At 46.6% G+C, this 27018-nt stretch overlaps 1 protein-coding gene across 1 annotated transcript; it reads left to right on the forward strand.

The window, feature by feature from the left end:
* The first annotated feature begins 7249 nt into the window (after positions 1-7249).
* Positions 7250-26334, forward strand: LOC135811562 (collagen alpha-1(I) chain-like). Its single transcript, XM_065324793.1, has 10 exons — positions 7250-7400; positions 7772-8058; positions 13953-14095; positions 20091-20185; positions 20705-20777; positions 21517-21624; positions 22734-22856; positions 23913-23966; positions 24543-24698; positions 25288-26334. Exons 2-10 carry the CDS (start codon positions 7827-7829, stop codon positions 25750-25752), a joined length of 1449 nt encoding a protein of 482 aa, XP_065180865.1. The 5' UTR covers positions 7250-7400; positions 7772-7826; the 3' UTR covers positions 25753-26334.
* Positions 26335-27018: the final 684 nt, after the last annotated feature.

Genomic DNA, 27018 nt, shown 5'->3' on the forward strand with positions numbered 1-27018 from the left:
TGTCTACTACCAAGTACTCTGCGGTGATTGCATATAAACAGACTAACCCTTCTACATGTATGTGTGGATAGACAGACATGTTTATGTATGCGTGTTAGAATGGACATTGCAGTTTCCCTGAGCTTTGCCAGAGTTGAACAGCATGATGTAACTACTTCAGATACCTGGAACAGCCAAAAATCCAGCAGGCATTAAGGTTTTGTGTACATGTATGTCTGTTTGACGGTGTTTGTCCTTCCATTGTCTGCTCAGAGGGCAACCCCATACACCAGCATGGCCGTGATGGAGTCGCCTCAAGAATACATGCATGTGCGCATGCAGATCATGTGAAAAAGACAACAGTGGAGGTTAGCTGAAGCAAATGCCTCTTCCCCAATAGCTCTGACACCTGACATCAAACTAGTACTTCTGGCCAGGGAGTAGTAAAATACCTACGCCCTGGTTCTGGCCCATCCATCTTCAGGGCAAACCTGCCCTAAGGGAGCCGTGGACACCCAGCAGCTAGCGGCAATAGCTCAAATTATGCTGACAGACGCATGGTTGGTATGAGTCAAGCATAGAATGGTACTGCCAGAAACTGTTGAAGGTCACCCTAGCCTGGCTGTGTATCTTGTGCTTGTGCTGGTGTACATAAGACCTGCACATATCAGTGTATGGATTTACATGGACACACAGCACATGCAGGTGATGCTTTGCAACCACGGTCGTATCGTATGTATGCTACATGTAGCGGATGAATCATCGGAAGAGGCCAGCACTCGCCTAACTCACGATTTCTTCTCAAGCCCAGATTATTGACTGGGATTTGACTTGTGCTCATATTGCACTCATAATTACTCATGTGTCTGATGAAGGTGTGTAGGTTCTCCAGTGACCTGTAACATGATAATATTATGCATACAAACAGAACACACCAATACATGTACCACAACCATTGCATCAGTAATTATTCTATTATGCTTTCTTGTCACAATCATCAGTAGAACGTTTGCAGCTTGATAAAATGGGGAAAGCCTCATAATCCGAAAGCAATGAAACAACTAGCCGTTCAGAGATTCAGTACTATGGTGGTGTGAGTGCAGTTTTCTACAAGGGGTGAAAGTTGGTGTTGAGATCCCGAGTTCGAGTACTCTGATTTTATCCGATCGAATACATGTATTCAAGTATTCTTCATCTCCTAAAAATTCCACTCCAAGAGCCTTAAAATCTCATGATACAACCCTGAGTGAACCGAGTGGCAGTTTTTTTCTCAGGTATATTGATTGGTGGGTCATTTAGACTCTCTCTACTCATGTACAAATGTTCACTACACAGTTTGCACATCAATATCTAATGACTGCTGCTCTGAAACTGCAGATTTCTATGGTAAATGCATGGACCATGTATGAACGAGTACTCTAATTTATTCCGAATACAATTATTTTTGAAAAAACGAGCGAGTACTCGAATATTCGGTATAATTGTTTCACCCCTACTTTCTACCTTCGTGAGAAGCTCATTGTGTTTTCTTGCAGTGAGAGCCGAGTGACTCTCTGGAATGCAGTGATCACTTGAGCTGCTCACTAGCCTATCAGTAAGTTTTCATTATGAATGGTTCGGTAAGTAACTCTGAGAGCTGCTCACAAGCCACCTGCATAGATAGGAATGATTCATTCCTGAAGATGAGGGGAGTTTACGGACAATTAGAAAGATTATCTCTTTTTTCTTTCAGCGAATGGTGTAGCCCAGAGACCGTTTGGAGAATGTCGTGAAGATGTATGGGTATAGTGGAGTCTTCGCACTGTTAGAAATATAAACAATGAGCATAAAATTAAAATAGAAGAAATCACATGGAAACGAGTTATGAAGCAACTATCCACGACTGTAACAAGATAATAAGCAGTCAGGAAGTGCGATAATAGGGCACAAAATGACATGTTACTGAGACATTCAACGACCTGAGACCTAGTGAGCATAAAATTGTCAAACATATACACTATGACATGGTGCACAAGGTGGAGTTGCCGTTGACTTGCGAATTAGTGCTCAACCCACGAAAAGGAGCCTGCAACACAAGTTCCGACAATGGCGAGAAACGTTGTGGGTTTGTTGTGGAGTGTCATGGCAATCGAGCCAATCATCAGACAATCATCATACAGTATAATACACTCTATACGAGTACAATGTATGTTTTACAATTGCATGGATGATTGTGTACATGTTATTGTACATGCGTATTATCATCTATGCGACGATACCGGAACCTCCAGACATCACATTTACTAGACTTGGTTATAGATCTACATGTGGCAGTGGCATGAGCATAGTACTACTGTGTATTGACTCCTGTCGGTACTGAGCAAATCAGTCACACACCAGTTACCTAAGTTGTCGGCTTTGCAATGGGTGGACAGGTTCAATACACTGTATGTACATGTATATTGATTGGTAGGTGCATGTCTATAAATTCTGGTACCCAGAAACCAATGCTAGCATATTTCACACTGTTCTCTAATCTCTATACCACATTGTCATGTGGACATTCACCCTGTTCTGTTATGAATACACACGTCAGTCGAGTGTTCAAGATTCGTGGCCATTGGTGTTCCATCTATGTACATGTACCAAGAAAAAGCTGTCATTGTCCTTCTTGATTATCTAGACTTTGATCTATCTCCAGGCACAGCAGTGTGATGTGTGGTATGCAAGAGTGCTTGTGTGTAATGTGCACAGGATGTTGCACTGTCACCTGCAGGCAGTGCAGTGCAGAATATCTTCACCACGGCACAAATGAATAACAATACATGTCATCAGAATACACTGTACATGTATCATATTTGAAGGTGTTGAACTGGCAGTGAAATTTTGTCTAAAGCACAGAAACTAGGCACAGCGCTAAACTTGGCCTTGTTTCTATAACTGCTCCTGTATGCCATCCTGTCAATGTTATTCTGTTGCGTGGTGTGCTGTTGCCTGTAATTACAGCTTCCGGTAATTATTATGACATTTGGTAGATTTACCACATCCATTTCTTCATGCACAATATTTCGCTCCCAGCACCACTTAGGTGCATTCATTTCTTCCCTTATTATTCTTTTATTCCACGATGGCGTGACGCCAATAAGGATGATTGTTAAGTGAGTTAGAACTGGTACTAGCCAGAAACAACTAGATGGAAATTAACCGGGGAGGCAAGAAGCAATGGATCATGAAAAACAAGCGGGGGGCAATAACGTTAGCGGGGGTGATCGAGATACCGTACTGGCAATATATGTTGCCGCGTAACGCGTAACGCAGGGGGTGCGGCGTAACGCGCGACCAGGCTAGTGCGACATATTTTCGTTGAGTTCGTAACGCGCGTCCGGCGGGGTGCGGCGATCTTTTCATTGCAGTTTGCACTGCAAAAAAAAGGCTGAAAACTGTGAAAGCACGTGTACCGCGTGGTGAAAAGTAGTTTTTGGAGGAAGCGCTCTTCCCCTATGTCACTTTCCTTTTGATGATCTTTTTGTGAACAGATCACTCTGATAGTTAAAATATACAGTCTTCTATTGATATCGTTGTCGCCCTTTGCCGTCGGGTTTGTAACAGTTGGATAGCAACTGAATTTCTGTGCCTTCAATGTGGATGAAAAGAAAAAATGATGCGGCAAAAATAAAAAAAATGATGCGGCAATAGCAAAAAAGTGATGCGGAAATAGCAAAAAAAGGACTGCGGCAATATAGAAACCTGTGTAACGGCTCCTGTGCGACTTTGCATGTAACGCCCTGCGTGCGGCAAACATGTGCCAATGTAACGCTTCATGGCCTCACTGCGGCAACATATATTGCCAGTACGGTAGTAAAAGTACACGTTCGATATATCAGAAACCAGGGGGATGCGCGGAGCAGGAACAGGTACTGCTCAAAAGAATACTGGATGCATTGTTTCGGAAAGGATTTCTACGAGGTTGGGTTGTGATGTCGATAGGGAGTGAGTTGTAGAGGGCGAGGGCACTGTTGGTGGGGGAATCTCGGTGCCTGTTTGTGTGTGCGTGTCCGATGGAGTACGTCCTTGTCTGTCGAAGGGTGTATGGTTGGTGTTGACGTTGGGGTGCAAGATGTGGTTGTTGCAGGTGTGGTGGGGACCCCCTTGTAATGGCAATACTCTTACCAGTCTTTCTTCATCGTTCTCAAGGAGACATGGATTTGATTTTGTGTCGAAATGGCAATTGTTTAGTAGTCAGTATTCGTTGGTTACAGGTATGAAGTATTTATCCTGTTACGCGGCTCAGCTACCTATAGAGCTTGCAATGCCAATAGCCGAGGCACTTGAGTCATCGTGACTGAATATACATGACCGATTGTAGATTGCTCTCGGATGCATTGCAGAGGTTGCTACGCATAGTGCGGATAAAGTAAGTTCCATCAGCTCAGGATACTGAAGTGGAAGAATGTCTGTGCAATGTTTGTCATCACCGGTGAGACCATCACACTCATGCACATGTACATGATGTCCCAATGCTTGCTCTAGGTAGACGGATATCCTGTTCATTCTATCATGTAGTGATGATATTGAGACTGAAAACTAGTTACTTTACTGTCTCTTTTCTAGTTCACTGGCACTACTGACGTAGACTCTACTTGTACTTTGCAACAGTATAGACAACCTTCAGAGCACTAGACAATCTGCTTTTGTGGATGATCTTGTGCCCATTCCAGATGCCACAGGATTGACAACATGTGGTTGGGTACCTAAATTATGAAGTGACAGCGAACACTGCCACTGTCTCTTCTTATAATAATGTCTGCACTCAGGTTTAAAACTCGCCAAAGCATAGCCTCTAGGTGAATAGCCTGTACAGTCATGTAGTGTATATGTAAGTGTATAGCATATACATGTATACATGTACGTGTTACTGTACAATGTACATGTATATCGTGTAAGTACATGTACATGTATATAGCCACTATGTTGTCTGATGATGCGCCCAGTTGGCATGAAACTCAGGGTTGCAACAAAACGAAGTTTTCCGCCATTTTGAAATGGTGTAGCCTCTAACGCTAAGTTGTATAGGGTGTAGGCGTAAAGCGTGTACAGTACGCGCAAAACGAGACATTGGCGGATAATGCTCGAAGAATTGGCGGAATCTGCTTGAAAAGCAGTGAAATTTGCAGAACCATACAAACCGTTTGGCAGGCACTTCCTTGAATTCTGCTCCATTTCTTTCTATCTACGTACATGTACATACCGCACATGCATGAAACATATGACATGTAAGAAAAAGTACCAAATTCTGCCAATTTTTCCACCCGGCCATGTCCGCCAAGGGCCACATGTACATGTACATGTATTGAACACACTGGTTGGGTGTTCCGGTGTACTAGTATGGCTGGTAGATGCCAGAGAGGCGCTCATGGTCATAGGCACATTATTGATCTAATTTCTTTTAAGAAATTAGACACAAAAATTAATAATAGCGGTTTTTTCACAACAACACTCTTGTCCATCACCTCGCATCTCAAGAACGACACTACCGGTATGTTCATTGCGAGTACATGTACATGTACAGTACTGACTGTACATAGTCGTCTGATATCTGCACACCGCAAAGTACAAGTATCCACTTGACCTCCTCGGGAAGCGGTCTGATGCAGTGGTGCCATTGCCAGTGAGAATGAGAAGGTACATGACATTGTATAATAGTAAGTTGAAAGCCATCACATTGGAGATTTGATATGGCCTATTATGGGGGACGTCTCCTGGTGGGAGGGTAGAGGCTCAAATGCGTCACAACTCCGTCTGGTACATAATGACAATGAAGAGAGTTCAGGGTTCGTGGTGTCATGACTCAGATTCACACAAGAGGGTATACTCCTAGTGATACAATTCCCATGCTTCTACTAACGTTCCAGTGTCCAGCCATCTGGATGCGTTCGTTTAGTTATAATCATGTTGATCTACATCACGGCTTGCCAAAGTCCGGAACAACAAGACCAGTGAATTATAAGTCGTTCTGTCAAACACCCACGCCTATAGTATAGATATAACCGATATCAACTGTACATAATATTATGTGATCGTGCAGTCATGACTGTGTAAAAGCAGTAACCATCGCCTCAAACCATCTTACCTTGCCATGGCTTCAAGTACAACTACAAGAACATGTAGACTAAGTCTTAGTGCGAGTGCAGTGATATGGTTGTCCAGACTACTGAGTACTGGCTACATGATACTGTGTTATATCCCGGAACAGTAAAGTCAGTATGCTTGAATGCTCAGCATTCCCTAGTTATCCCTTGCAAGTATCAACTGCAACGACTCTCTCCAATGACAATGTACAGACTGTAGCACGTTTATCCTTTCCAGAGTAGCCGGAATGCCAAGCTCCTGTGACCGGCGCTATTCCGGGCCTTTTTCGCGAAACTAGCATAACTGCACTATTCTTGCTGTGCACGTGCGAGCACTTTGTTATCTCCAAGTTATCTCCGAAGTACTATAAGTATAATGGACTGTACATGTGCAAGTCTTGCATACCATACCGCATACTAATAACATTGAAAAGAAGGAAACAACACCGGTATAGGTACATGTATTCCAAGGAGAGAGATCACCCGCGACACATCACAAGGTGCACTTTACACCGACATCGCTATTTTACCGGTACCTACTGCACCCTCGCTTGTTTGTAAACAAATGGAGGTAAATCACATTTTGATCGGCGTTAGGGTGTGTGACCTGGGTGAAAGCCGCTCACACACTCACACATTTACGCAGCTATAATGTCGCCTATCTCAGCTGGTTTAATTAAAGGCCAGCTGTGTATAAGGTGACAATCTGTTGCTCTAAAGCAGATAACACGCCCCAGAAGGAGGGACTGGTGAATGTCTCCATGAAACGTGTGTGTGGATTTGGAGTATGGCACCTCAGTTGCTGCTTATTTTATAACTATGCTGTGGAGCCTTTCTGAAAGCAAACTTTCTTGAGTGTGTGACGAGCTCCAAGCGTTAAAGATGAGACAAAATCAAGAGGTCATCGAAAGTAGCTGTACACGAGAATGGCGCAGCTGCAGTTGTCCTCGTGTCGAATGAAGCAGCGCCGGTGTTTCAGGTTTTTGATGACTACTGCAGTCCCATCTCACCAGTGGTATTGCGCTACAAGTAGATGGGCTTTTGATCAGGCTGTACAACATCCTGCAATGCTCGTTCGCAACTCCATCTGCTCACTATTCACTGTCAGTGTCAGGGTAGCGTGCTGGCAGCCTAGATGGAACTACCACAGTGCTAGTAGAATGCTTTGGCCGCTGGGCGAGTCTTCATGCAAACCGTAACGAGGACTGGGTATAAATTGAACTGGAATACTTTCACTGCAGCTAAGTCAGCTTTAGGTTTGGTCAGCGGACGACTGTGCGATAGCCAACTGGAGGAACTGCGGGACAGAGACAAGTAAGTGAAATGCATGCTGGCATGTGCACTTGTCATTTCATACTGTGGGGCTTACAATGTCATGTCAAGATTGTAACACGAGCTTGGTTCCTTTGGAAAGTGCAGCACTAGTCTTCACCTTGTTGTCTCAGCACTTTTGACCTCACGTTCTACCTTTTAAGAACTGTCTTGTCAGTCTTGTAGCAAGAGGCTAGCTCCAATGATCAGTCCCTGCCTGAGTATCCAATTCATGGTAGTTGATCCGATATCCTGCGGCATCTACTGCTCGCTATTTTATGTATAAGTTAGTCACATGTACTATAATCCTGATGCAATGAGTAATGTTCTCATATGAACATCTTCTGTTTGTTTATCAATGTGCTCCGCTGCAGGCAGGACGAGTAAAATAGAGCAAAGGAGAAGACAAGAGACGCGTGGGCTTTCACCATGGGTCTCCGCACGCACCTTTCCACGGTGCTGCTGGTGTTAGTGGCTGCCCAGTTTGGCAGAGAAGTGCATGGCAAAAGTGTTGGTGCACCGTACGGGTCATGTGACACCATGGTACCGCAGCATCGCAATGCAAGAGGCATCATCCAATCTCAGGACCCCAAAGGAGAGCATGGCTACAGGATCGAGCATGATATATGCGAAGGATACCAGGCAAACAGACAATACAAAAGTAAGTAGTTCGGAGATAATTGTACTCTATTACATTGTATTCGTATTGTCTTGTCGCGCCTAGCCGAGCTCGTAGTGTGCGAGCCCCTGCACAAAACCGGCATACACTACCTACTTGATTATCGACGTTAGCCCATTCTCATCCCAACGTTTTCCAAGTCGCATTTTCCCTTCCCTGAGTCTGGAATCGATCTTGAATCGGTCGCAGGACGTATTTATCATTATGTCAACGACCTAGAGTGCCACCGTATGGTGTAAAGGCAGCAGAAGACATTTCATGAGATTGGCCCGCAGCTGATCAGTTGATGAGACCATGTGGTCCATGGCAGGATGAGAAGGAAGGGGCTGGGCTTTGGGGGCTCAAGTGGATGGCGATTCCTTCAGCTCTTCAGCATGGCGTTGAGTGAGATTTTGCTCTCTGCTCCTGACCTCAGCGAAGCTATGCTTGGCTCGGCAGCTTTGTAGTGTGGGAATGGTATGCTAGCATATTTTAGTGAAGTGTTAGATGGTGCGACACGTGCTGTGGCCTTGAGCTCGCACTTGCACTTGGTTTGTCGTGCTAGGCAACTGGCCTGAACAGGGTGCGGCGCGAGTGTCGACACTTTGATGATGAAAATCAGACTTTGTTGTCACTGAGACACTGATACTAGTGATAGCTACTAGTGGGTCTGGGTATGCACTCAGGATGTTTCAAGAAAAGAACTCATTGTTGACGATGGCAGTCTTTGGCAGATAGCTGCTTTGTCAGTTTGTGTCTGGACCTCGGACTATGCAAAGTGAAGTGCGGTTTGCTGTAGCTTATCGACAGACAGTAGTCACGGGGCTGCCTTATAATGCATCTTTTCTGTTGCGGAGAAACAGAATGCAAATGTACATGATATTATGTGCAATCATCATGCTAGGAGTGAAGGCCTATACACTGTCATAGGCATTGCACGGTTGTGGTCTCTGTCTACGTAGTGTAGACAACAGACAATCAGGTGTGCTGCACGAGTATTTTGGCGTTCGCAGTCCTTTGATTGACACAAGACGTTCAATGCACAGTTGACGATGTACCAAGCAGTGAGCACCCTGCATCAATGAATCCCTACTTCAGCCACACAATGCTCTGCTGTCTAATGCCATGGTCGTGTAACGTTAGCATAGTGTTAGTGGTTCTAAATAATTAATTCTGAGACTTTGAGTTTGAACATGATATTGCGGTATGACAGATGGGGGAGGACAATGTGGACAAGCACGGGGGAGGTGACAGACTGTCCAGCAAAAACAGGACTAGCATGCTAAGCGCACGCGGAGCTGTCAACGACATGCAACATACATAGCAGGTTACTAGTTAATTAAACGTCATCCTGACATACACTGCAGAACCGTGGGTGTCACTTTTAAACTAAATTCTTTCGGCTATGCAGAACCCACGAGCGACTGCGAAGGTGAATAGTATCTGCCAAGTCATTGCATACGTTACAGTATCGATACTATCCGTACACATAGTCATTCTGGAATGTACTAGTATCACTAGGAACAATACTGATTCTTCTAATCATTCAGGGTTAGTGGTGTAGGCGTGTCAGCAGCGTCATGTAAGCCCTGAAGTACATGACTAGAGCATTGTTGTAGGAGACTATACAAAAAGTCATGTCGTTGGTTGACAGCATGAAAGATTATACATGTACAGCTGTTTTTTCGAAACACATGTTAGAACATCGAGAACTTTGAGAGCAGGAATAGAAAGGGCGGTGAATGATGACAATTAATTTAGATGCCTCAATGGCAACGAGTGGGATTCAATTATCCAGACAATCAATCACAGTGTAGACACCGAAGAGGAAATGTGATTTGATTATGTGACTTGGGCTTCTTTGAGTCGGTTGGGGTATGCCTGTCGCTGGCATGTGTGCCCATTCTCAGAGCGCCAGAACTATAATGTAATTACTACATCAGAAGAGAAGCCGGGTAACCTGTAAAGATGAGTATGCACTGCTGCCATTACTGGCATCAGAATGTATGCCGGGTATCCCTCTGTTGATCTACTCAGTGTTACTGCATAGCACAGCCTCAGGCTTGCTTGCAAACCATTGACAATGCCAATGGTTACATGACTGACAACTGAGTCCGAGACTGTCTGTACATCACTGCTAGCTGCTCATGGCCGTGTTGGCCTAGCCCTACAATACAATGACAATGTCAATAACTATGATTGTGCATGATCAGATGAATGTAGTCGCCTACATGTAGATACCAAGAACGATACAGTAGTAAGTACTCAGTACTCAGTAGCTCTGGAGCGAGTGTGATGTAACCATGGTAAATACCGGTAACCGGAAATTCATAAAAATTAAAAATAATCATGAGGCCAAACTAAAGAAGGTGTGTGGTTCGACTCACCCGACCGACCGTATTTCAGCCCGACCGTAACTTTTTTTCGGCGGGCTGTCGTGTGACTGACGTACGTGGACTGAACACGTCCACGTCTACGTGCTGTGCGGCGTGAGTCTGCGGACGCAGGCGGCTCCTTTTGGACTTGACTTGTAGTTGTACTGCAGTGCAGTGCAGTGAGTGGTACGACTGCTGCCTTGTGCTGGTACTACATGTACAGTGTATTTACATGTACTAAAAAATATATTAAAAAAAAAAAAATCCGCCCGCCCGCCCGTAAAAAAAATGTCCATGTTAGTCGAACCACACACCTACCTTCTTTACTTTTGGACTTTAGTTTGGCCTGAAAAGTAAAAGTCGACGAGGCGCGGCCGAGAATCTAGGAAAAGTTTTGTTTGCCTACAAAAGTAACAAAGCCAAAGGCTACAGCCTACATGCACATGTGAAATACACTCTGTAGATCTACATAGAGCGAGTCGACACTCTGACATTTTGTTGTTTTCTACACGAAATAGGAGACGAACTGGCAAGATGGTAATCTGTTCTTGATGATAGTACTTGGTAGTCTGAATTTGTTACACGTAGTCCTGCTGTTCGCTTACGAAAGCGGAAATGGAGCGGAGAAGGAGCCGACAGATAAGTGACCTCGCTGTCAGCGCGCTGCGCACACTGCCACTGCACTGGCCCTAGGAGGGCAGTGGCGCTCTGACCAGTGAACAACTAACTTACTCAATACTGGTAGTAGTTCAGCGAAACAGTGGCCAGGTCGCAACCCAGTCCGTAGAAGACTACGAGGCAGGTTCAATGCACCTAGACAGGAGTTGTTGCTACGTTCCATACTTGTATTCAAGTTGTAAACAACAAACCGCCTGATGTTTAGCAACGCTGCAAACACATAATATCACGATGGACAAGGCGTAGATCGTGCCTGTGAACCGTAGATCTACGTGTATCCAGAGACACTGCACTGGAGACGTACGTCCACGCGAGCTGAAGACTGAAGTAGCTCGTCACCCAAAGGGAATCAGACGATTATATGGCGAATCATCCACTGCGTTTGTCTAGTACAATGCGTGTTGCAATGACTGCTTTGAGTCGGTGCACAGATCCATATGTCAGGCAGGTAAAGTAGATAATTATGGATGCACAATTGTGATATTGTTCACAGACTGTGTAACCTTCAATGTTGAATAAGACTGAGACTGAGCTCAAGATGCACTGACAATGTGTATCATCCTAATACCGTGATTCAGAAGGATTAAAAAAGAAAGATACGGTGTCTTTTCCCTCAAACTAGTAAAGTGTAATTTGAAAATATTTCTTCCAATTCACAACATTACTGTAGGCATGCTGGGGTGACCAACCTCATTCATCACACACTGTGACACAGCATCACTACCACAAGCTAAGCGCTCCACCCTCCCACCGCACACCCCCACACTCAGCTGCTTTTGACCTCACAAATCCGGCATAAGATTTAAAGTTGAGGAACCATATACGACCAAACAATTGTATGAAAGAATCGATCACATTTTCTAAAAGCTTGAAAACAATTGTAGGAAATAATCGATCACACGTTTTCTAAACTTTGCTTGGTGTTTCTTTGCTGGCATTGTGAAGGAGATTGTCGGGAGGCCCAGGGTGGCGGAGGGTGAAGGCAGTGGCAGGAGTGGGAATTAGAACCAACAGGCTGAAAGCTGCTGCTTACTACTCCTAAGCCCCCAGTGTCACAAGTCCCTCTCAACCCAGCTTACTGAGTGGGAGCATAGACTTGCACTGTATTGCAATGAGATAGCCTAGTTATTGTGTTCATGATCTCTGCATGGTTGAACACTGTTCCACTGTTTGATGGTCTTCAGTACAGTACATGCATACACTGATACAGCTGCTGTTGCATCCTTCCCAGTAGGAAATTTCGTGCACACCAGGGCGCCCCGGCGGGTTCTTGCCATTGGTTTTATAGTAGAGTACAACTGTACATGTCATGTGATGTAACTGACTGGCAGTATGTGCAGACCAGTTGTTGCTCTTGAGTAACCCCAGCAAGAGTTACTGCGACGTACCTCTCCCCAAGAATGCCAGCAGTCTAAAGTAGTTGAACTAGGTGTGAAGTACTTTGTAAGAGAGACACCTCTCTGGCATGTGTCTCTCTCCACTGTGACTACAGCTAAAGTTTAAGTGTACACCTGTGTGCTGCAGAGTGCCTGTAGTCCCTGTACTACTACTAGTACTGGTATACCTGCAGTGCAGTGGACTAGTCTAGGCTTCATCAGGAAGCTAGGTGGACACTCAGAATGGGTGCGGGGCAGGGGCAGAGGCGGCATAGGAAATGGGAAATGAGCAAGGAGTAGCTGGGGCAGTTTGTTTATCAGGAAGTGAGTATGGTCCCATCCTTCCACAAGTAACACTGACAGACTGGCACTATATGTAGTGCAGTGGTATTGACACCGTACTGCTGTACAGTTATGCAGTGACATGCGGTCATACTCAGGGCCCCATCAGTGAGTTCAGACTGAACAGGTCAGGTCATCACACTGTCAGTGTCAGTTGCATATAGTACATACATGTAGTATTATTATTGTATTAGTACATTCACCATGCACAAACCTGATCATGCATACCAAGGAAAGTCCCATAACCAACACAGTGCACGCTGCTGGGCTGCACTATCAGTAGGGTGGATAGTGTGGATAGTTGGAAACTGGAAATGCCAACATTACGTCACGCACGGGTGGATAGGTACCATGTACATGATACGATGGTTGTGAGGTATTAAAAACCGTTGCTTGTACAATTGCAAGTTGACCCCCCCCCCCCGGCGTGTGATTGGATCATACAGAATGCCCAATGCAACCACTTTTGTGCATTTCAGTGTTCTTTTGGTGTAAGGAACCTAAACTTTGCTGAACTTTTCAGACAGCGATGCAGAGTTCCCGTAGTCTGGGTGGGTGGGGGGGGGGGGGGTTGTCTCCTGATACTACCCAATCAAACACCATGCACGTTTTCACCTGGGATACGTAGCCTGCAGCAACTCACCGGGCTCTCCCTGTGTGTGTCCCACTCAAGTACATCATTGTCAGAAAGTGTTCACCTGGACTACAAATACGTGTGTGTACATCTCGTGTGGATAGTAAAGTTGAAGATGCATGGAGTAAAGGGTCCTGGCAATCGCTCACAGACAATACCCCCAGGATAATAAGAGAAAACAACAATTGACAATAGACACTAACATGATAGTCCTAGCTTGAAGGTCAATCTAGAGAGCCATAATGATGTCTACTGACTACGCTGTCTGTCTCTACATGACTATTCTCTCACTTGCCCACATCTAACCATTATCCTTTATTTTTCGACTTTGTTAATGAGGTTGATCTCATTTGCAGAGCTCGGAGAGTGCCCTAGCTGAAGAGATTACAGTACAGTTTGGACAACTACATTACATTGAATTGTGTGTACTGGTAGTATGTATGTGCTGACCCATGTGATTGCTTCTTCTATGGTATCGCTTTGCTTCTACAGTCACAATCCGAGGACCGCCGTTCAAGGGGTTCTTTTGCCGTGTTCAAGATAAGGGCACGTTTCGCTTGGCCAATGCTCGTGGCCACTGGGACTCTCGCTATTTACCCTATTACACGCGACTCAGCAGCTGCAATAGACCATCGGTTAGTGCTATTGTTGTGTTAGACCATCGGTTAGTGTTATTGTTGTGTTAGACCATCGGTTAGTGTTATTGTTGTGTTAGACCATCGGTTAGTACTAGTACTACAGTAAAACTCCCCTAATCCGGGCACGGCCGCCTACCGGGCACCGTCCTGACCCATAATGGGCCATTTAGTTAGAGTCACAAAGTTAACTTTCAACACGAAATGGCCCCGAAAACCATTGATCGGCATAAAGTGTTTACTTGGATGCAGTAGGTATCTTTGCTTTGAGTCATGGGCAATTCCTAGTTACAGGCAGTGCTCGGTCCCAACCTGCCCGTATTCGGGTAGCTTTACTGCACTGTGGTGCTGGACGTGTGGTTTGTACTGCACTGTCTGTACTGGAGGATCGATTAGTCCTGTTGTTGCTGCACCATCATCAATATTTTACTACTTTTTGGTGGTGAAGATTTCCTTTCTGTGTCACCTACGTCAGAAATAGCAGAGGAAGGGTATGTTGCTTCCTACCGGTATATGAGCGCTCATGCATTTCCTGACGACTTGACGTAACACTCGACTGACTCATGACCGCCATTCAGAGCACACAAGGCGGCCGGCAAACCAGAAGGGAGTGGTGCTTTGCTACGGGCTTTTGCAGTGAAAGCCGGTCTGATGGACCTGTGCTCTGAATGGCAGTCTGTTACATGCAACCCAGGCACTACACAAGACCAAGACAAACTTGTCAGATAGGGAAAAACTCAAGACTTGTTTATCACTCGTTCAGAGCAAGACAAGACAACAAAACAACAGGCATGCGCATATGCATGCAGGAAACATAAGTAATAAGATAACAACTTATGACGCGTTTGTACAACGCTTGCTCAGATATCACATCCCTCCACCATCAGATGGAAACGACCAGAATAACAGAAATACATAGACTGTGTCGTGGCAGCAAATAATCTGATAAGACGAACTACAGATCAAGGCGGACAGGAGCCTTTACAGAACGAGAAGAACTGCGCATAGACACGACAGGACTAGAACCACTAGACTGGTTAGGAGTAGATTCAGGAACAGATAAATCAGCATTCTCACGGATCTCATCATGTACAATTGAGCCAGGCAGTGACATAGACTCATTCGGCGGAACACTAGGTAGAGCAGTTGAAGACGGTAGAGCTGTGGTAGAAGGTAAAGCTCTGGAATATGGAAGCTGTGGTGCTGACGTAGCAGTTGAAGCATCTTGCACCGACTCAGCAGGAAGGCGTTTCTTCAGGTGGTCAGAGTGACGCTTCCAGACTCTGTTATCAACAAGACGAACCGTGAATGTTAGAGGACCAAGCTGTTCTTCCACGGTGCCAGCTATCCACTTCGGTGAGGAGTTGAAATTCATTGCCCAGACGGCATCACCACAATAGAACTGGTATGCATTTGCACCACCACGATCATGGGCAGTGCACTGTTTGTCCAAGACTTTCTTGCCGCTGTCCGGGAACACGAGATCCAGACGTGAGCGGGGACGATGTTCCTTCCAAAGTAGCTCAAACGGAGAACGACCTGTTGTTGACTGCGGCGTCATTCTGTATTGGAACAGGAACCTGGCAAGGCGGGTTTCCAAATCAGGGCCAGACATCTTGGCCAAGCCAGACTTCACCGTCTGTACTGCGCGCTCGGCTAAGCCATTACTAGACGGATGATATGGTGAAACGAGAGTGTGACGTATGCCATTAGATGAGCAAAACTCACGAAATTCACTACTTGCAAAAGCAGGGCCATTGTCAGAAACAATATTATAAGGTAAGCCAAGCAGAGCAAAGGTCTGCTCCAGCTTGCGAATTGCGACAGCAGCAGATGAGCCAGAGCAAACATGTGCTTCAATAAATTTACTATGACTATCGACAATAATGAAGAGCATCTTACCAGCGATGGGTCCAGCAAAGTCGACATGGACACGTAACCAAGGCTTACCAGGCCATTCCCATGGGTGGACTTGCTGGCGATGCGGCGACTTGGTGACGGTCTGGCACTGCGTGCAACCACGGACGGTCTGTTCGATTTCTGCATCGAGAGACGGCCACCAGACATAGCTGCGTGCCAGGGCTTTCATTCTAGCGATACCGGGATGACCGGCGTGCAACTCGTCCAGCAATGGTGCACGACCCGGTGAAGGAATAACTACCCTGGAACCAATTAGGATACAGTTATTCAAGACAGACAGCTCACTACGACGACGGGAATATGGCTCTAATCCCTCTGGAATGTCTTGGGGCCAGCCCTCAGACACGAACTTGTATACTAATGCCAGGGACGGATCTTTGCTCGTCCAGCGAGCAACCGATGCAGACGTAACCGGTGTAGTGTTCAAGACGGATAGCGATAGTACAGCCTCGGCTGGCTGCGGCGGTTCCGGTACCAGCGCCGGATTGGGGAGGCGACTCAACCCATCAGCGCAACCGTTCTGTTTCCCAGGCTTGTACTCCAGAACAAATTCATAATTGGCTAGTTTGAGTGCCCATCGCTGAATACGACCACTAGACTGAACAGGAATGGGTCTAGCAGGATCAAACAATCCCAGCAGTGGCTTATGATCTGTTTGTAGTGTAAAGTTGCGACCGAAGATGTACTTGTGGAACTTGGAGACGCCAAATACCATTGCCAAGGCCTCACGGTCAAGCTGCGAGTAATTCTTCTCACAAGACGACAGCGTTCTAGATGCAAAGGCTACTGGCCGATCAGACCCATCTGGCAGAACATGCGACAGAACTGCGCCAACACCATACGGGGAAGCGTCACAGGACACGACAATAGGTAAACTAGGATCATAATGAATACGTATCGGCTCAGAAAGCAGCAGAGACTTGCCTGTATCAAACGCTTTCTGGTGACTATCAGACCAACACCACGACTTTGATAACAATTCATACAATGGAGCTAACACTGAGCTTAGATTCTCGATGAACTTGTGGTAATAGTTTATGAGTCCCAGAAAGCTTCTCAGTTCAGGGACATTCTTGGGCTGTGGGGCCTTCACAAGGTCATCCACTTTCTCAGCCGACGGCCTAATGCCGACTGAATCAATAACATGGCCCAGGAACTCAATAGACTGCTGAGCCACGAGACACTTCTCACGATTCAACCTGAGACCCGCGGACGCTAGACGATCCAGGACCAGCCTCAGATTCTCATCATGCTCCGCACGAGTCTTTCCAGAAACAACAATGTCGTCGAGATACACTACGACAAAGGACAGACCTGCTAACAATTGTTCCATCGTGCGCTGAAATATTGCCGGGGCCGCCGACACGCCAAAGGGTAGGCGGTTGTAGACGAACAATCCTTTGGAGGTGTTGATTGTCGTCAGCAGCTTAGACTCGTCGTCGAGCAACAGTTGTTGATAAGCATGTTTCAGGTCAAGCTTGGAGAAGAATGCGCCTTGCGATAACTTCTGATACAAGTCGTCGATGTTGGGCAAGGGGTACTTGTCTACTCTTGCCGACTGGTTGATAGTACATTTATAATCGCCACAGATTCGTATGCTACCGTTCCGCTTGAGAACGGGTACGATTGGAGCTGCCCACTCCGAATACTGGACAGGACTAATGATGCCAGCTTCCTCCAGTCGACTCAGCTCTTTTTCCACTGCTGCTTGTAACGCATAAGGAACAGAGCGTGCCTTCAGGAACCGGGGTCTGGCGCTGTCTGCCACGGACAATTTGACTTTTCCATGTTTCCAGGTGCCCATGCTACGTTGGAAGAGCTGCGGGAACTCTGACAATATCGAGTGCTCGCGTGACACGTTGAACACGAAGTTCCAATTCAACCTCAGCAGTTGCAACGCGTCTCGACCCAGGAGATTTGGTCCGTTTCCTTGGACAACGACGATCGACAATTCTGCTGATTTACGAGAAGCATGGGTCGCAGAAGCACTAAAGCGACCGACGACATTCAGAATTCCGCCGGAGTAAGTACGCAGCTTCGGCAGATCACTTGTGTCGAGCGACAAATTGACCTTGGATGCCAGCCGATGAAATTCGTTTTCAGACATCACCGTCACGGCTGCACCCGTGTCGATTTCAAACACGACTGGCTGTTTACATAACTGGAGGGTACAACAGTACGGGTCCACGCGGTCCTTGTCACTCTGCGTGCGGTACAACGAATAGTACTCGTCCAGGCCGCTGCTGTACGGACTTGCAGTTGTAGGACCGGATGCAACACTCGCACCAGTACCAGCACTTGCACTATGACTTGGAGCAGGAGCAGGGTTGACTGGCGACGTTCCATGTACTTCTTGAGACTGGCCAACCATGTGTACACTGCCACCAGTGCTGGACTGCTGTGAACGGCAAACTTTGGCGAAGTGGTTTGGCTTCCTACACTTCCGGCACGACTTGCCCCAAGCTGGGCATGACTCGCGCTTCTCGTGCCACTGGTCTCCACATCCACCGCATTTACGTGACTGGCCACGCGATGGCTGCACAAATCCACCCCGTCCAGCTTGCCTGTGACTCTGGTCTCGGTGGTGCACGGCATTGACAAGCATACTACTACTCCCGGTATAACCGGTACCAGACGAAGTAGAAGTGGTTGAGGACATTCCTTCCGACTGGGACTGGGCGTCCTCCCAAATTCTGCACATTTCCAACGCTCGTGGCAGAGTCAGGGCTGGTTCTGACAGGAGCTTCTTCTTCAGCTCGCTGCTGTCGACTGTGGCTACGATCTGGTCACGTATAGCTTCCGCAGTTTGTCCTTCATTCTCGAAAGAACAAAGCCGAGCTTGCTGCCGAAGCTTGGTGCAGTACTGCACTGTGGACTCTCCCTGCCGGCGAGTGAGTTGACGGAAGACGTGCCTCTCATACGTAGGGTTTGCAGGAGCACCGAAATGAGCTTGCAAGGTACGCTTGCACTTGAGGAACTCATTGTCATTCTGCGTTCTCTGATCTGGTGGAAGGCTGTCATCTGGGTCGGATAGGTCCTCGAATAAATCCTGAACTTCTAGACCCGCGAAGTGCAAGAGCAGTGCTTTTGAACGCTTCTTGTTCGTAATGTCCTTTCCCGTCAAATAATAGTCAAAGGCTCGAACCCATTTTGTCCACCTCAGAGCCACTTGAGATGGGGGTCCGGACGTGTCGAATGGTGGAAGACGGTCACGATCTCCCTCCATCGCGCAGGACGTTGTCTTCGTCGCCAAATTGTTACATGCAACCCAGGCACTACACAAGACCAAGACAAACTTGTCAGATAGGGAAAAACTCAAGACTTGTTTATCACTCGTTCAGAGCAAGACAAGACAACAAAACAACAGGCATGCGCATATGCATGCAGGAAACATAAGTAATAAGATAACAACTTATGACGCGTTTGTACAACGCTTGCTCAGATATCACACAGTCGTTAGTCGGTCATGTGTAAAGTCAAGTCGTCAGGAGAAGTTCATGCTCGCATGCAGGTTTATACAATTTAGATGTTCCTGTTTCCTTTAGCAGAATTTAGTGTCTTTAAGCTTAGGCCAAGTAAAAAAAAAAGCTAGATGATCGTCCCCGTCCGCCCCAGTTTTTGTCAGCGCCCCAAGAAATATTTTATTTTTTAAATCGTGAGTTTTACTATATGGACCACATACTACTAGTATATCACAACGTCAGTATCGATCTGCTGAAGAAAGAAAAAGAAAAAAAGAAAAAAAAAGAAAAAAAGAGAAAAAAAACCTTGGTGTTGTTGTGTACACTGTGTGCATGAGAGGGTAAAAAGTAAAAAAATAAAAATAAAATCCTCCCGCCCTCCCCGATTTTTCCAAAAAAAAGGACGATCATCTAGTAATTTTTTTTACTCGGCCTTATGTCATGGCTTGTGAAAGTTCTCCAGTGACATAGACTGGAACTGCCTTCAATTTAGACTATGTCTTTGGGAAATCCTCAAATATATTATAATCAAAAAACACCTTCTCACTGCTGCTGCTGTGATCATTGAGTTGCTATTGTCGAAATCATTACTCCTGTCATGTGTATTGCTGCAGACTGGTGTTACGCACTCCAAGCTTCCAGGAATGTTCTCCGATGTCTCATTCAGATGGAGTGCACCGGGCAGTGACAAGGGGAAACTGCAAATCACGTGAGTATTCGCCGCCTGTTTATTCAACTGGAAATGTGGTTCGGTATGTGTACCATTTGGCATGGATCCAGTCATTTCACCTCCGTATAACTGGCACCTGAATGCGTTACATGCCAGAAGCAAATCCTATTGTTGATATATCATGCCATGCCAAGGACACACCATTGTCCCATGCCATGCCATGACGAGTTGTCAGATTGTCAGGGAGGAAATGAAGGAGGTGTTGCCGGTTACTAAGATGACCCGTCAAGGTATTGAGTACGACATTCTTATCAGTTCTGGACACTACATACAGAAATCAATAAGCACTATAGTTGGAGAGACCAAACAGTGAAGTGTAGCAAAAAGGACTGCCACAAGTTCCAGGACACATAGCTGGTTCATGTGTGTGAGTGCGTGCGTGCGTGCGGGGGCAGTGTAATTACTTTAAAGAACTGTTCACCTAGTACTCACCCATCACTCACTGCACAGGATTTCACCACAATTATTGCTGTCTGTGTGACTATGTGTGCTGGTTAGGTGTACCATTGCGCAAACGTTTGAAAGGTTCTTCGTAGGCATTCGCAGTGATGACCTCTGCTTCAACTCCGCTGTAAGTGATCATCACACCTGGCCATCTCCACCACTCATTCTCTTTGTACCAGTTGTACCAGGTGTACCAGGTGTATCAGGTGTCTCCTGTTTGCCATCACTGTGTCCTTCCATACTACCCTGTACCTTGCCTGGAGTTTGGTGCACCCCCCCCCCCCCCCTCTTCTGTCTCTCAGATCAAAATATTGAACATCCAAGATACTTTTGCTCCATTTTCGTATGCAGAGTATAGTACAGTTGACCCACGGTTTGTGACTGAAATTGTACATCCATTGTACATCTTTCTACATCCATAGTGCACTGAACTCTACTCTGGCTATTGTACTTCATTCCCATTGCCTTTTCGACCAGACGTCATTCAAGCGCCAGTAATACGGTATATTCAAGCTCCCAGAACATGCCTTGAACTAATCTAAACAGTGACACTCTCAATCACATTAGAGGCATGCAAGTTGTCACATGATCCGCTGTGTGTGTGTGAGCAAGTAATGGACTAGCTGCTATAGGAAGACAGTAATTGTTGGTAATGCAACTACATTCAAACGTTGCATACACCAATGTCAGTCAAGATGCCTATGCTCTTTCTGCCTCTCCGAGCGGGTGCTGAGTTGCTGTGAGTCACAGATGCAAGAGTACTGGAGAATGTTTATGTTTGTCGTGAGTACACACGTGTTCTGTGGCCACACTTTAACATCATATTTCTGCATGCTTTCATTCCACTCTATTCTTTTGTTTTGCAGGCCCGTCCTGCCCAGTGCAGCATGGCTAGTTCACATCCCGAAGGATCAGGATGCTCTGCGGACTCTACGTGCTCGCAGACGTGTCCCGCTGGACCGCAGGGACCTAAGGTAAGCAATGGTCATAGTATCATATCCTGTACTTGAAGCACCGCCACTTTGCTCCACTATGCTCGGGTCCTAGATGGGTGTAACCAGCCGTGAAAAGATAACACCGTCGTCTGACTCGTTTCGTTCTCCAGCAGCCCAGTCTGCCTGGCTGGGGGTCCAGGATGCCCCTGTATCACAACGGACAAGACCTCTGTACTTCAAGTTTTATCGCATGGATTGTGTAGTAGTACTGTTTGACACATTACGTGAAAGAAAAACCTGCCTTGACAAGACTGAAAATAGGACACTTTCGCAAAGACACCAGTATGTTCACAACTGGACGAGATGAGCAGCACTCATGCAAGCATGTGCACCGTGATGAGTATTGACGACACAAGCACGTCACTTACATCTGCAGTAGGGTACATCGGTTCAGTTGGGAGGGTGACGAATTAGGAATTAGCTATTATTGCAAACCTGAGTCAGACTGTGTCATGATAATACATTTATTCACTGTTTCTTTCACTGCCCCCCCCCCCCCCAACCCCGGGTTTGAGGGGAAATGCGCGGTTTAAAAAAAATCATGTGGAACTTGAAGCTTCGTACTAATCTGCCTGATTATCTAGGCTCTTATTGTCCTGTTCATCTGCTCTCTGACCCTAATTTATGTCAAGTCACCATCTCTTTGAGTGTCCCAGCTAAGGTGGGCTTGTTTGCCGATTCTACGAGTACAGTCAGACCTCGCTTATCCGGTCTTCTTTTATCCGGATACCTTGCCATCCGGAAGAAAATGGCTGGTTACAGATTTACAGCATACGTGATGCATCCAACATAACCAGTGTTCGGTTATCCGGTTCCCTCGCCTATCCGTATATTTTTGTGGAAAAGAGATGTGTGCGGTGTGTGCGAGGTGTGACTGTGCAGTGCAGCTAACTGCAGTACTACACTGTTTCTCTTTCTGTGGAAACAGTAATATGTTCTGAAGTAATGTTATGGCTCACATCAGTGGATTCTCATTCATTTCATTGTGTGTATGTGTGTGTGTGTGTGTGTGTGTGTGTGTGTGTGTGTGTGTGTGTGTGTGTGCGTGCGTGCATGTGTGTGTTTATGTGTGTGTGTTCTGCATTCAGGGTAGTGTAGGGCTACGTGGTCCGCAAGGCATAGCTGGCTCACGTGGTTCACCCGGTGTACCAGGAGCGCAGGGTATCCGTGGTATCCGGGGTCCTGGCGGCAGCACTGGTCCAGCTGGAGTGGTGAGTCATCGGCTGCTGTCATTGCCAGAACTATTGGTTTGTGATCATGTGTGTGATCGTGTGATGGTGTGATGGTGTGTGTGTGTGTGTTTGTGTGAGTACGCACGCATACACACACACACCCATTGCCGTAGCAATGATAGCGATGGCTTCCTCACGCTGAAGCTCTAAACTTGAAATCTGCAGTATGGTGCATGCCGCTTGAGGTCACCAGGATGACAGAACAGTCTGTCGCAGCCACACACGTACAGACACACATACACACACACATTGGATTGTTGGCTATCATGTGCCCCCCCCCCCTCACTTTGCTCCAGTTCTCTCCCTAAGGCTCAGGCCCAGAACCAGCTCTTGAGGGGTGATATGGCCCCAGGTCAGCTACAGGGCCGATCATTTCCCCATACTCCATATCAGTGTCATAAGAGGAGACATCTCTAGTTCTATGCAGCATATGTATGCATGATTGTCGGGTTGTTTCAACTGCACATTCCGCCAGCAACAGATATCATGATTGTGGGGTTGTTTCAACTGCACATTCCACCAGCAACAGATTCTACATGTATATACAGCTACTGTTGCGAACATTGGCATTTGTTGAGAAGTCAAGTGGCACGCTGGTCGTGCAGCCGTGAGTGCTGCTGGTCCAGTTTTTACAGTGTTAAAAAGTGTATGTACACGCTAAGCGAGTAAGGGTAACGGCCCCGATCATTCCACCGTAGTCCTCATTCAACACAAAGAACAGTTTAGGAGCCGGGAGAGACTGTAGTGAGTCCAATATGATAGCTTTTAGTACTTCCGTTATAATTACAAATTACAATCGTACACCGGACATTCTGTGAAAGCTGGCATTTCGGTAAAAACTGGCTCAGCCATGTCTACACAAGCTGTACCACTGGTGCCGGCCGTGCATCTCTCCAGTGGAAGAATCTGTGGCTGTGTGTAGGTACTGCGATAATCGTGGAAACAGCGATATTTTCATTTACATGAGGAAAATTATCTGTGCCTCCATACTTTTAAGTATCAAGCCCGGATTCCCTTCCTCTTTGCTGTGTTTAGGGTCGGCCTGGTCGCCGGGGTGAGCGTGGCTCTACTGGCCCACGTGGTATCAAGGTAAAAACATTTGATCTAGAGCCTACTTGTATGAGCGATCACATGTAGTATGGGCTCGTACTTCCGATGACTTGGATGTCTGCATGTAATACAGACAAGATGTGCGATGCACGTGTGGAATTTACCTGTGACAATGCTTTGACAATACACTTGGTGAATACGCTCGTATAACGTTATGATTAGGGATTTTCCAGCTCCAACTTGTTTTCTTGATCAACATACTGACTATTTATATGTTGGGTGTGGATGTGCGCATGCGCATGCATGTGTGTGTGTGTGTGTGTGTGTGTGTGTGTGTGTGTGTGTGTGTGTGTGTGTGTCAGGGGTTTAGGTCTGCTGGTTGATGGCACGCCTAGAAACCAAGGCGAAGTTACTCCGCCAATTTTGACATTATATACCGGTTGTCACGATTTCCTGTAATGCCTCTGTGGGCTGGTACTCTGATCATGTGGAGCCTATCTAGCCAAAACCACTTGAAATGAATTCCAAGCTACTGGTGTATGGGTGGGTGTCCCCCCACCTCCGCTCTTTCTATCTAACTATCTGTATGATCTGCCTATCTATCTGCTGATACAGGGTGAAGTCGGGCAGAGAGGAGACTCGGGCAGAAAAGGTGCATCCGGAACACCTGGTTTCAATGGACGTCCAGGTCCACAAGGCCCCCCTGGTCCTCCCGGTGCTCCTGGAGTGGGTGGGTCATCCTTGATACAACCTCAAGTTCAGCGACTCAGGGTGAGCAGTGAATAAACAACCAGCAGGATTTTTCAATTATTAGACACCCTTAGCAAACAACGGTAACACTATTTTTTACTGTACTCGTACCTTGATCACCCAGATAGCGTTGGAATAAAATTACAAAAACACCGTGAATATGATCCAGTTCCATTTCATTTGTCACCGTTCCAACAAGATGCCGTTGCTCCACCCGTGCAAGAAGGTTCTTCTTCCCTAGTCCATCTGGAGACAGTCTAGAGAATCTGATATCAGTGTGTGCTACATACACACTAGGGATATCAGCAGGTGTGCTCATACATAATTTATTGTAAAACATGTAATTTTAGGTGCATTAAAATTTCGGTGCCAGAGACCTGCCAGGTTTCAGGTGTAATGTAGAATTAGGTGACCAGCATTCTGTTCACATACAGTGCATACTCTAGTGCCTTTTAGGTGTAATTTAAATTTAGGTGCCTGGTTTCTCTACCGAAATCACCGAAATTAAAGTTACACCGAAAATTACATGTTTTACAGTACACACTTATGGGCTTATCACTTGAGCAGCTGATAAATAATATTTTGCACTTGCCTTGTTTTCTGCAAACAGGAGACGAGCAGCCGCCCAGGCCCGCCAGGTCCCCCAGGCATCAAGGGTCAAAGTGGACGTCAAGGCCGCCCAGGACCACAGGGCCCGCCAGGTCCCGCCGGGCCAACGGGGATCCGTGGCCTATCCGGGTTCTCTGGTATTGATGGTGCTGCAGGTCCTGTTGGATCCAAGGGTGATCAAGGCCAGAAGGGTGAAAGGGGTCGTCGGGGACCTCCAGGCACTGTTTCAGTGGGTTCGGCCTCGGCCGACGCTGAGGAGATGACAGCAATGAAGACGGAGCTAGCCACACTGGAGTCAACTGTGGCTGCTTTGAAGGCAGAATTGAACTCGAGAGTGCCGTTCACGCGCTCCCCTCTCTATGTCATGCTGCTGTCGCGTATGTCTCAGATCTACAACGAGCTATTCCAAGTCAAGCGCACTATGAGCACTGTTCAGCGGCAAATGAACGATCAGACCCCTCAGTAGAGCAAACCCCTCAGTAGAGCAAACCCCTCAGTAGAGCAGACCCCTCAGTAGAGCAAACCCCTCAGTAGAGCAGACCCGTCAGTAGAGCAGACCCGTCAGTAGAGCAGACCCCTCAGTAGAGCAAACCCCTCAGTAGAGCAAACCCCTCAGTAGAGCAGACCCGTCAGTAGAGTAGTTACTGAGTATGCCAACTGCTCTGCACAAGTACAAGGGCCTGCTTCTGAGCTTGTGGCCAGGGAGAACCAAAAACAGTTTTTTAGTACACCCTGGCTTTTTAGTACTCCCTGCTCGCAACCATGTGGTTGTGCACTTAACTTTGCCATCAGCCCAACCATCACTCGATCAGAGTATTGTTACTGTACTTCATCAAAGTATTTCATGCTATGTGGACATACTGCCTCCTGTTGGCAAGGCTCCCAAGATGTAAACACTTCATTACACTTTTATAAGCTCTGATTTTATCACCCCACCGGTGTGCCTGTGCTATATCTGATGTCCAATATGTTATCACTGATACACTTGAGTATAACTGTCCATAGCCATCATTAAAACACCGTCAACGCAAACATTTAATCTCCTTTGTTTGGAACCTTTCCCCAGCAGCTTGCACGCAGCGACGGCTGTGAGCGAGAGAACCGGTTCTTAAATTATACCATCTAGGCACCTGGAAATGACACTTGTACTTGTAGTACATGTATCAGCTAAGTCAAGCTCTCTCTCTCTCTCTCTCTCTCCCTCCCTCCCTCCCTCCCTCTCTCTCTCTCTCCCTCCCTCCCTCCCTCCCTCCCTCCCTCTCCCTCTCCCTCTCCCTCTCTCTCTCTCTCTCTCTCTCTCTCTCTCTCTCTCAGCAGATTCAGATACCAATCTAAAAGTCTGATAGCTTCATAATTAATTCTATGAGGGACTCTCTCTCTCTCTCTCCCCTCTCCCCCCCCCCCCCTCTCTCTCTCCTCTCTCTCTCTCTCTCTCCCTCCCCCTCTCCCCCCCCCCCCCTCTCTCTCTCTCTCTCTCTCTCTCTCTCTCTCTCTCTCTCTCTCTCTCTCTCTCTCTCTCTCTCTCTCTCTCTCTCTCTCTCTCTCTCTCTCTCTCTCTCTCTCTCTCTCTCCATTGTTCCCTGCCCGCTGCCATTGAAGCTCGACCGTTCAGAAATATACGAGACCAATATCAAAAGAGATAATTACTATCTTGTGATGTACGTCTCATAATAATAAATGAACAACTACAAGTACAAAAGTAGTACCGACACTGGTCCATTCTTTGAAATGA

The sequence above is a fragment of the Sycon ciliatum genome, chromosome 3 (assembly GCF_964019385.1).
Source record: "Sycon ciliatum chromosome 3, ocSycCili1.1, whole genome shotgun sequence".
Taxonomy (NCBI): Eukaryota; Metazoa; Porifera; class Calcarea; order Leucosolenida; family Sycettidae; genus Sycon; species Sycon ciliatum.

Excerpts from the sequence above, each read along its gene's own strand:
- LOC135811562 (XM_065324793.1), top strand. The coding sequence starts at position 7,827 with ATGGGTCTCCGCACGCACCTTTCCACGGTGCTGCTGGTGTTAGTGGCT. Across the intron at positions 8,059-13,952 it reads GGCAAACAGACAATACAAAA|TCACAATCCGAGGACCGCCG; the intron begins GTAAGTAGTTCG and ends TTGCTTCTACAG. Across the intron at positions 14,096-20,090 it reads GCAGCTGCAATAGACCATCG|ACTGGTGTTACGCACTCCAA; the intron begins GTTAGTGCTATT and ends GTATTGCTGCAG.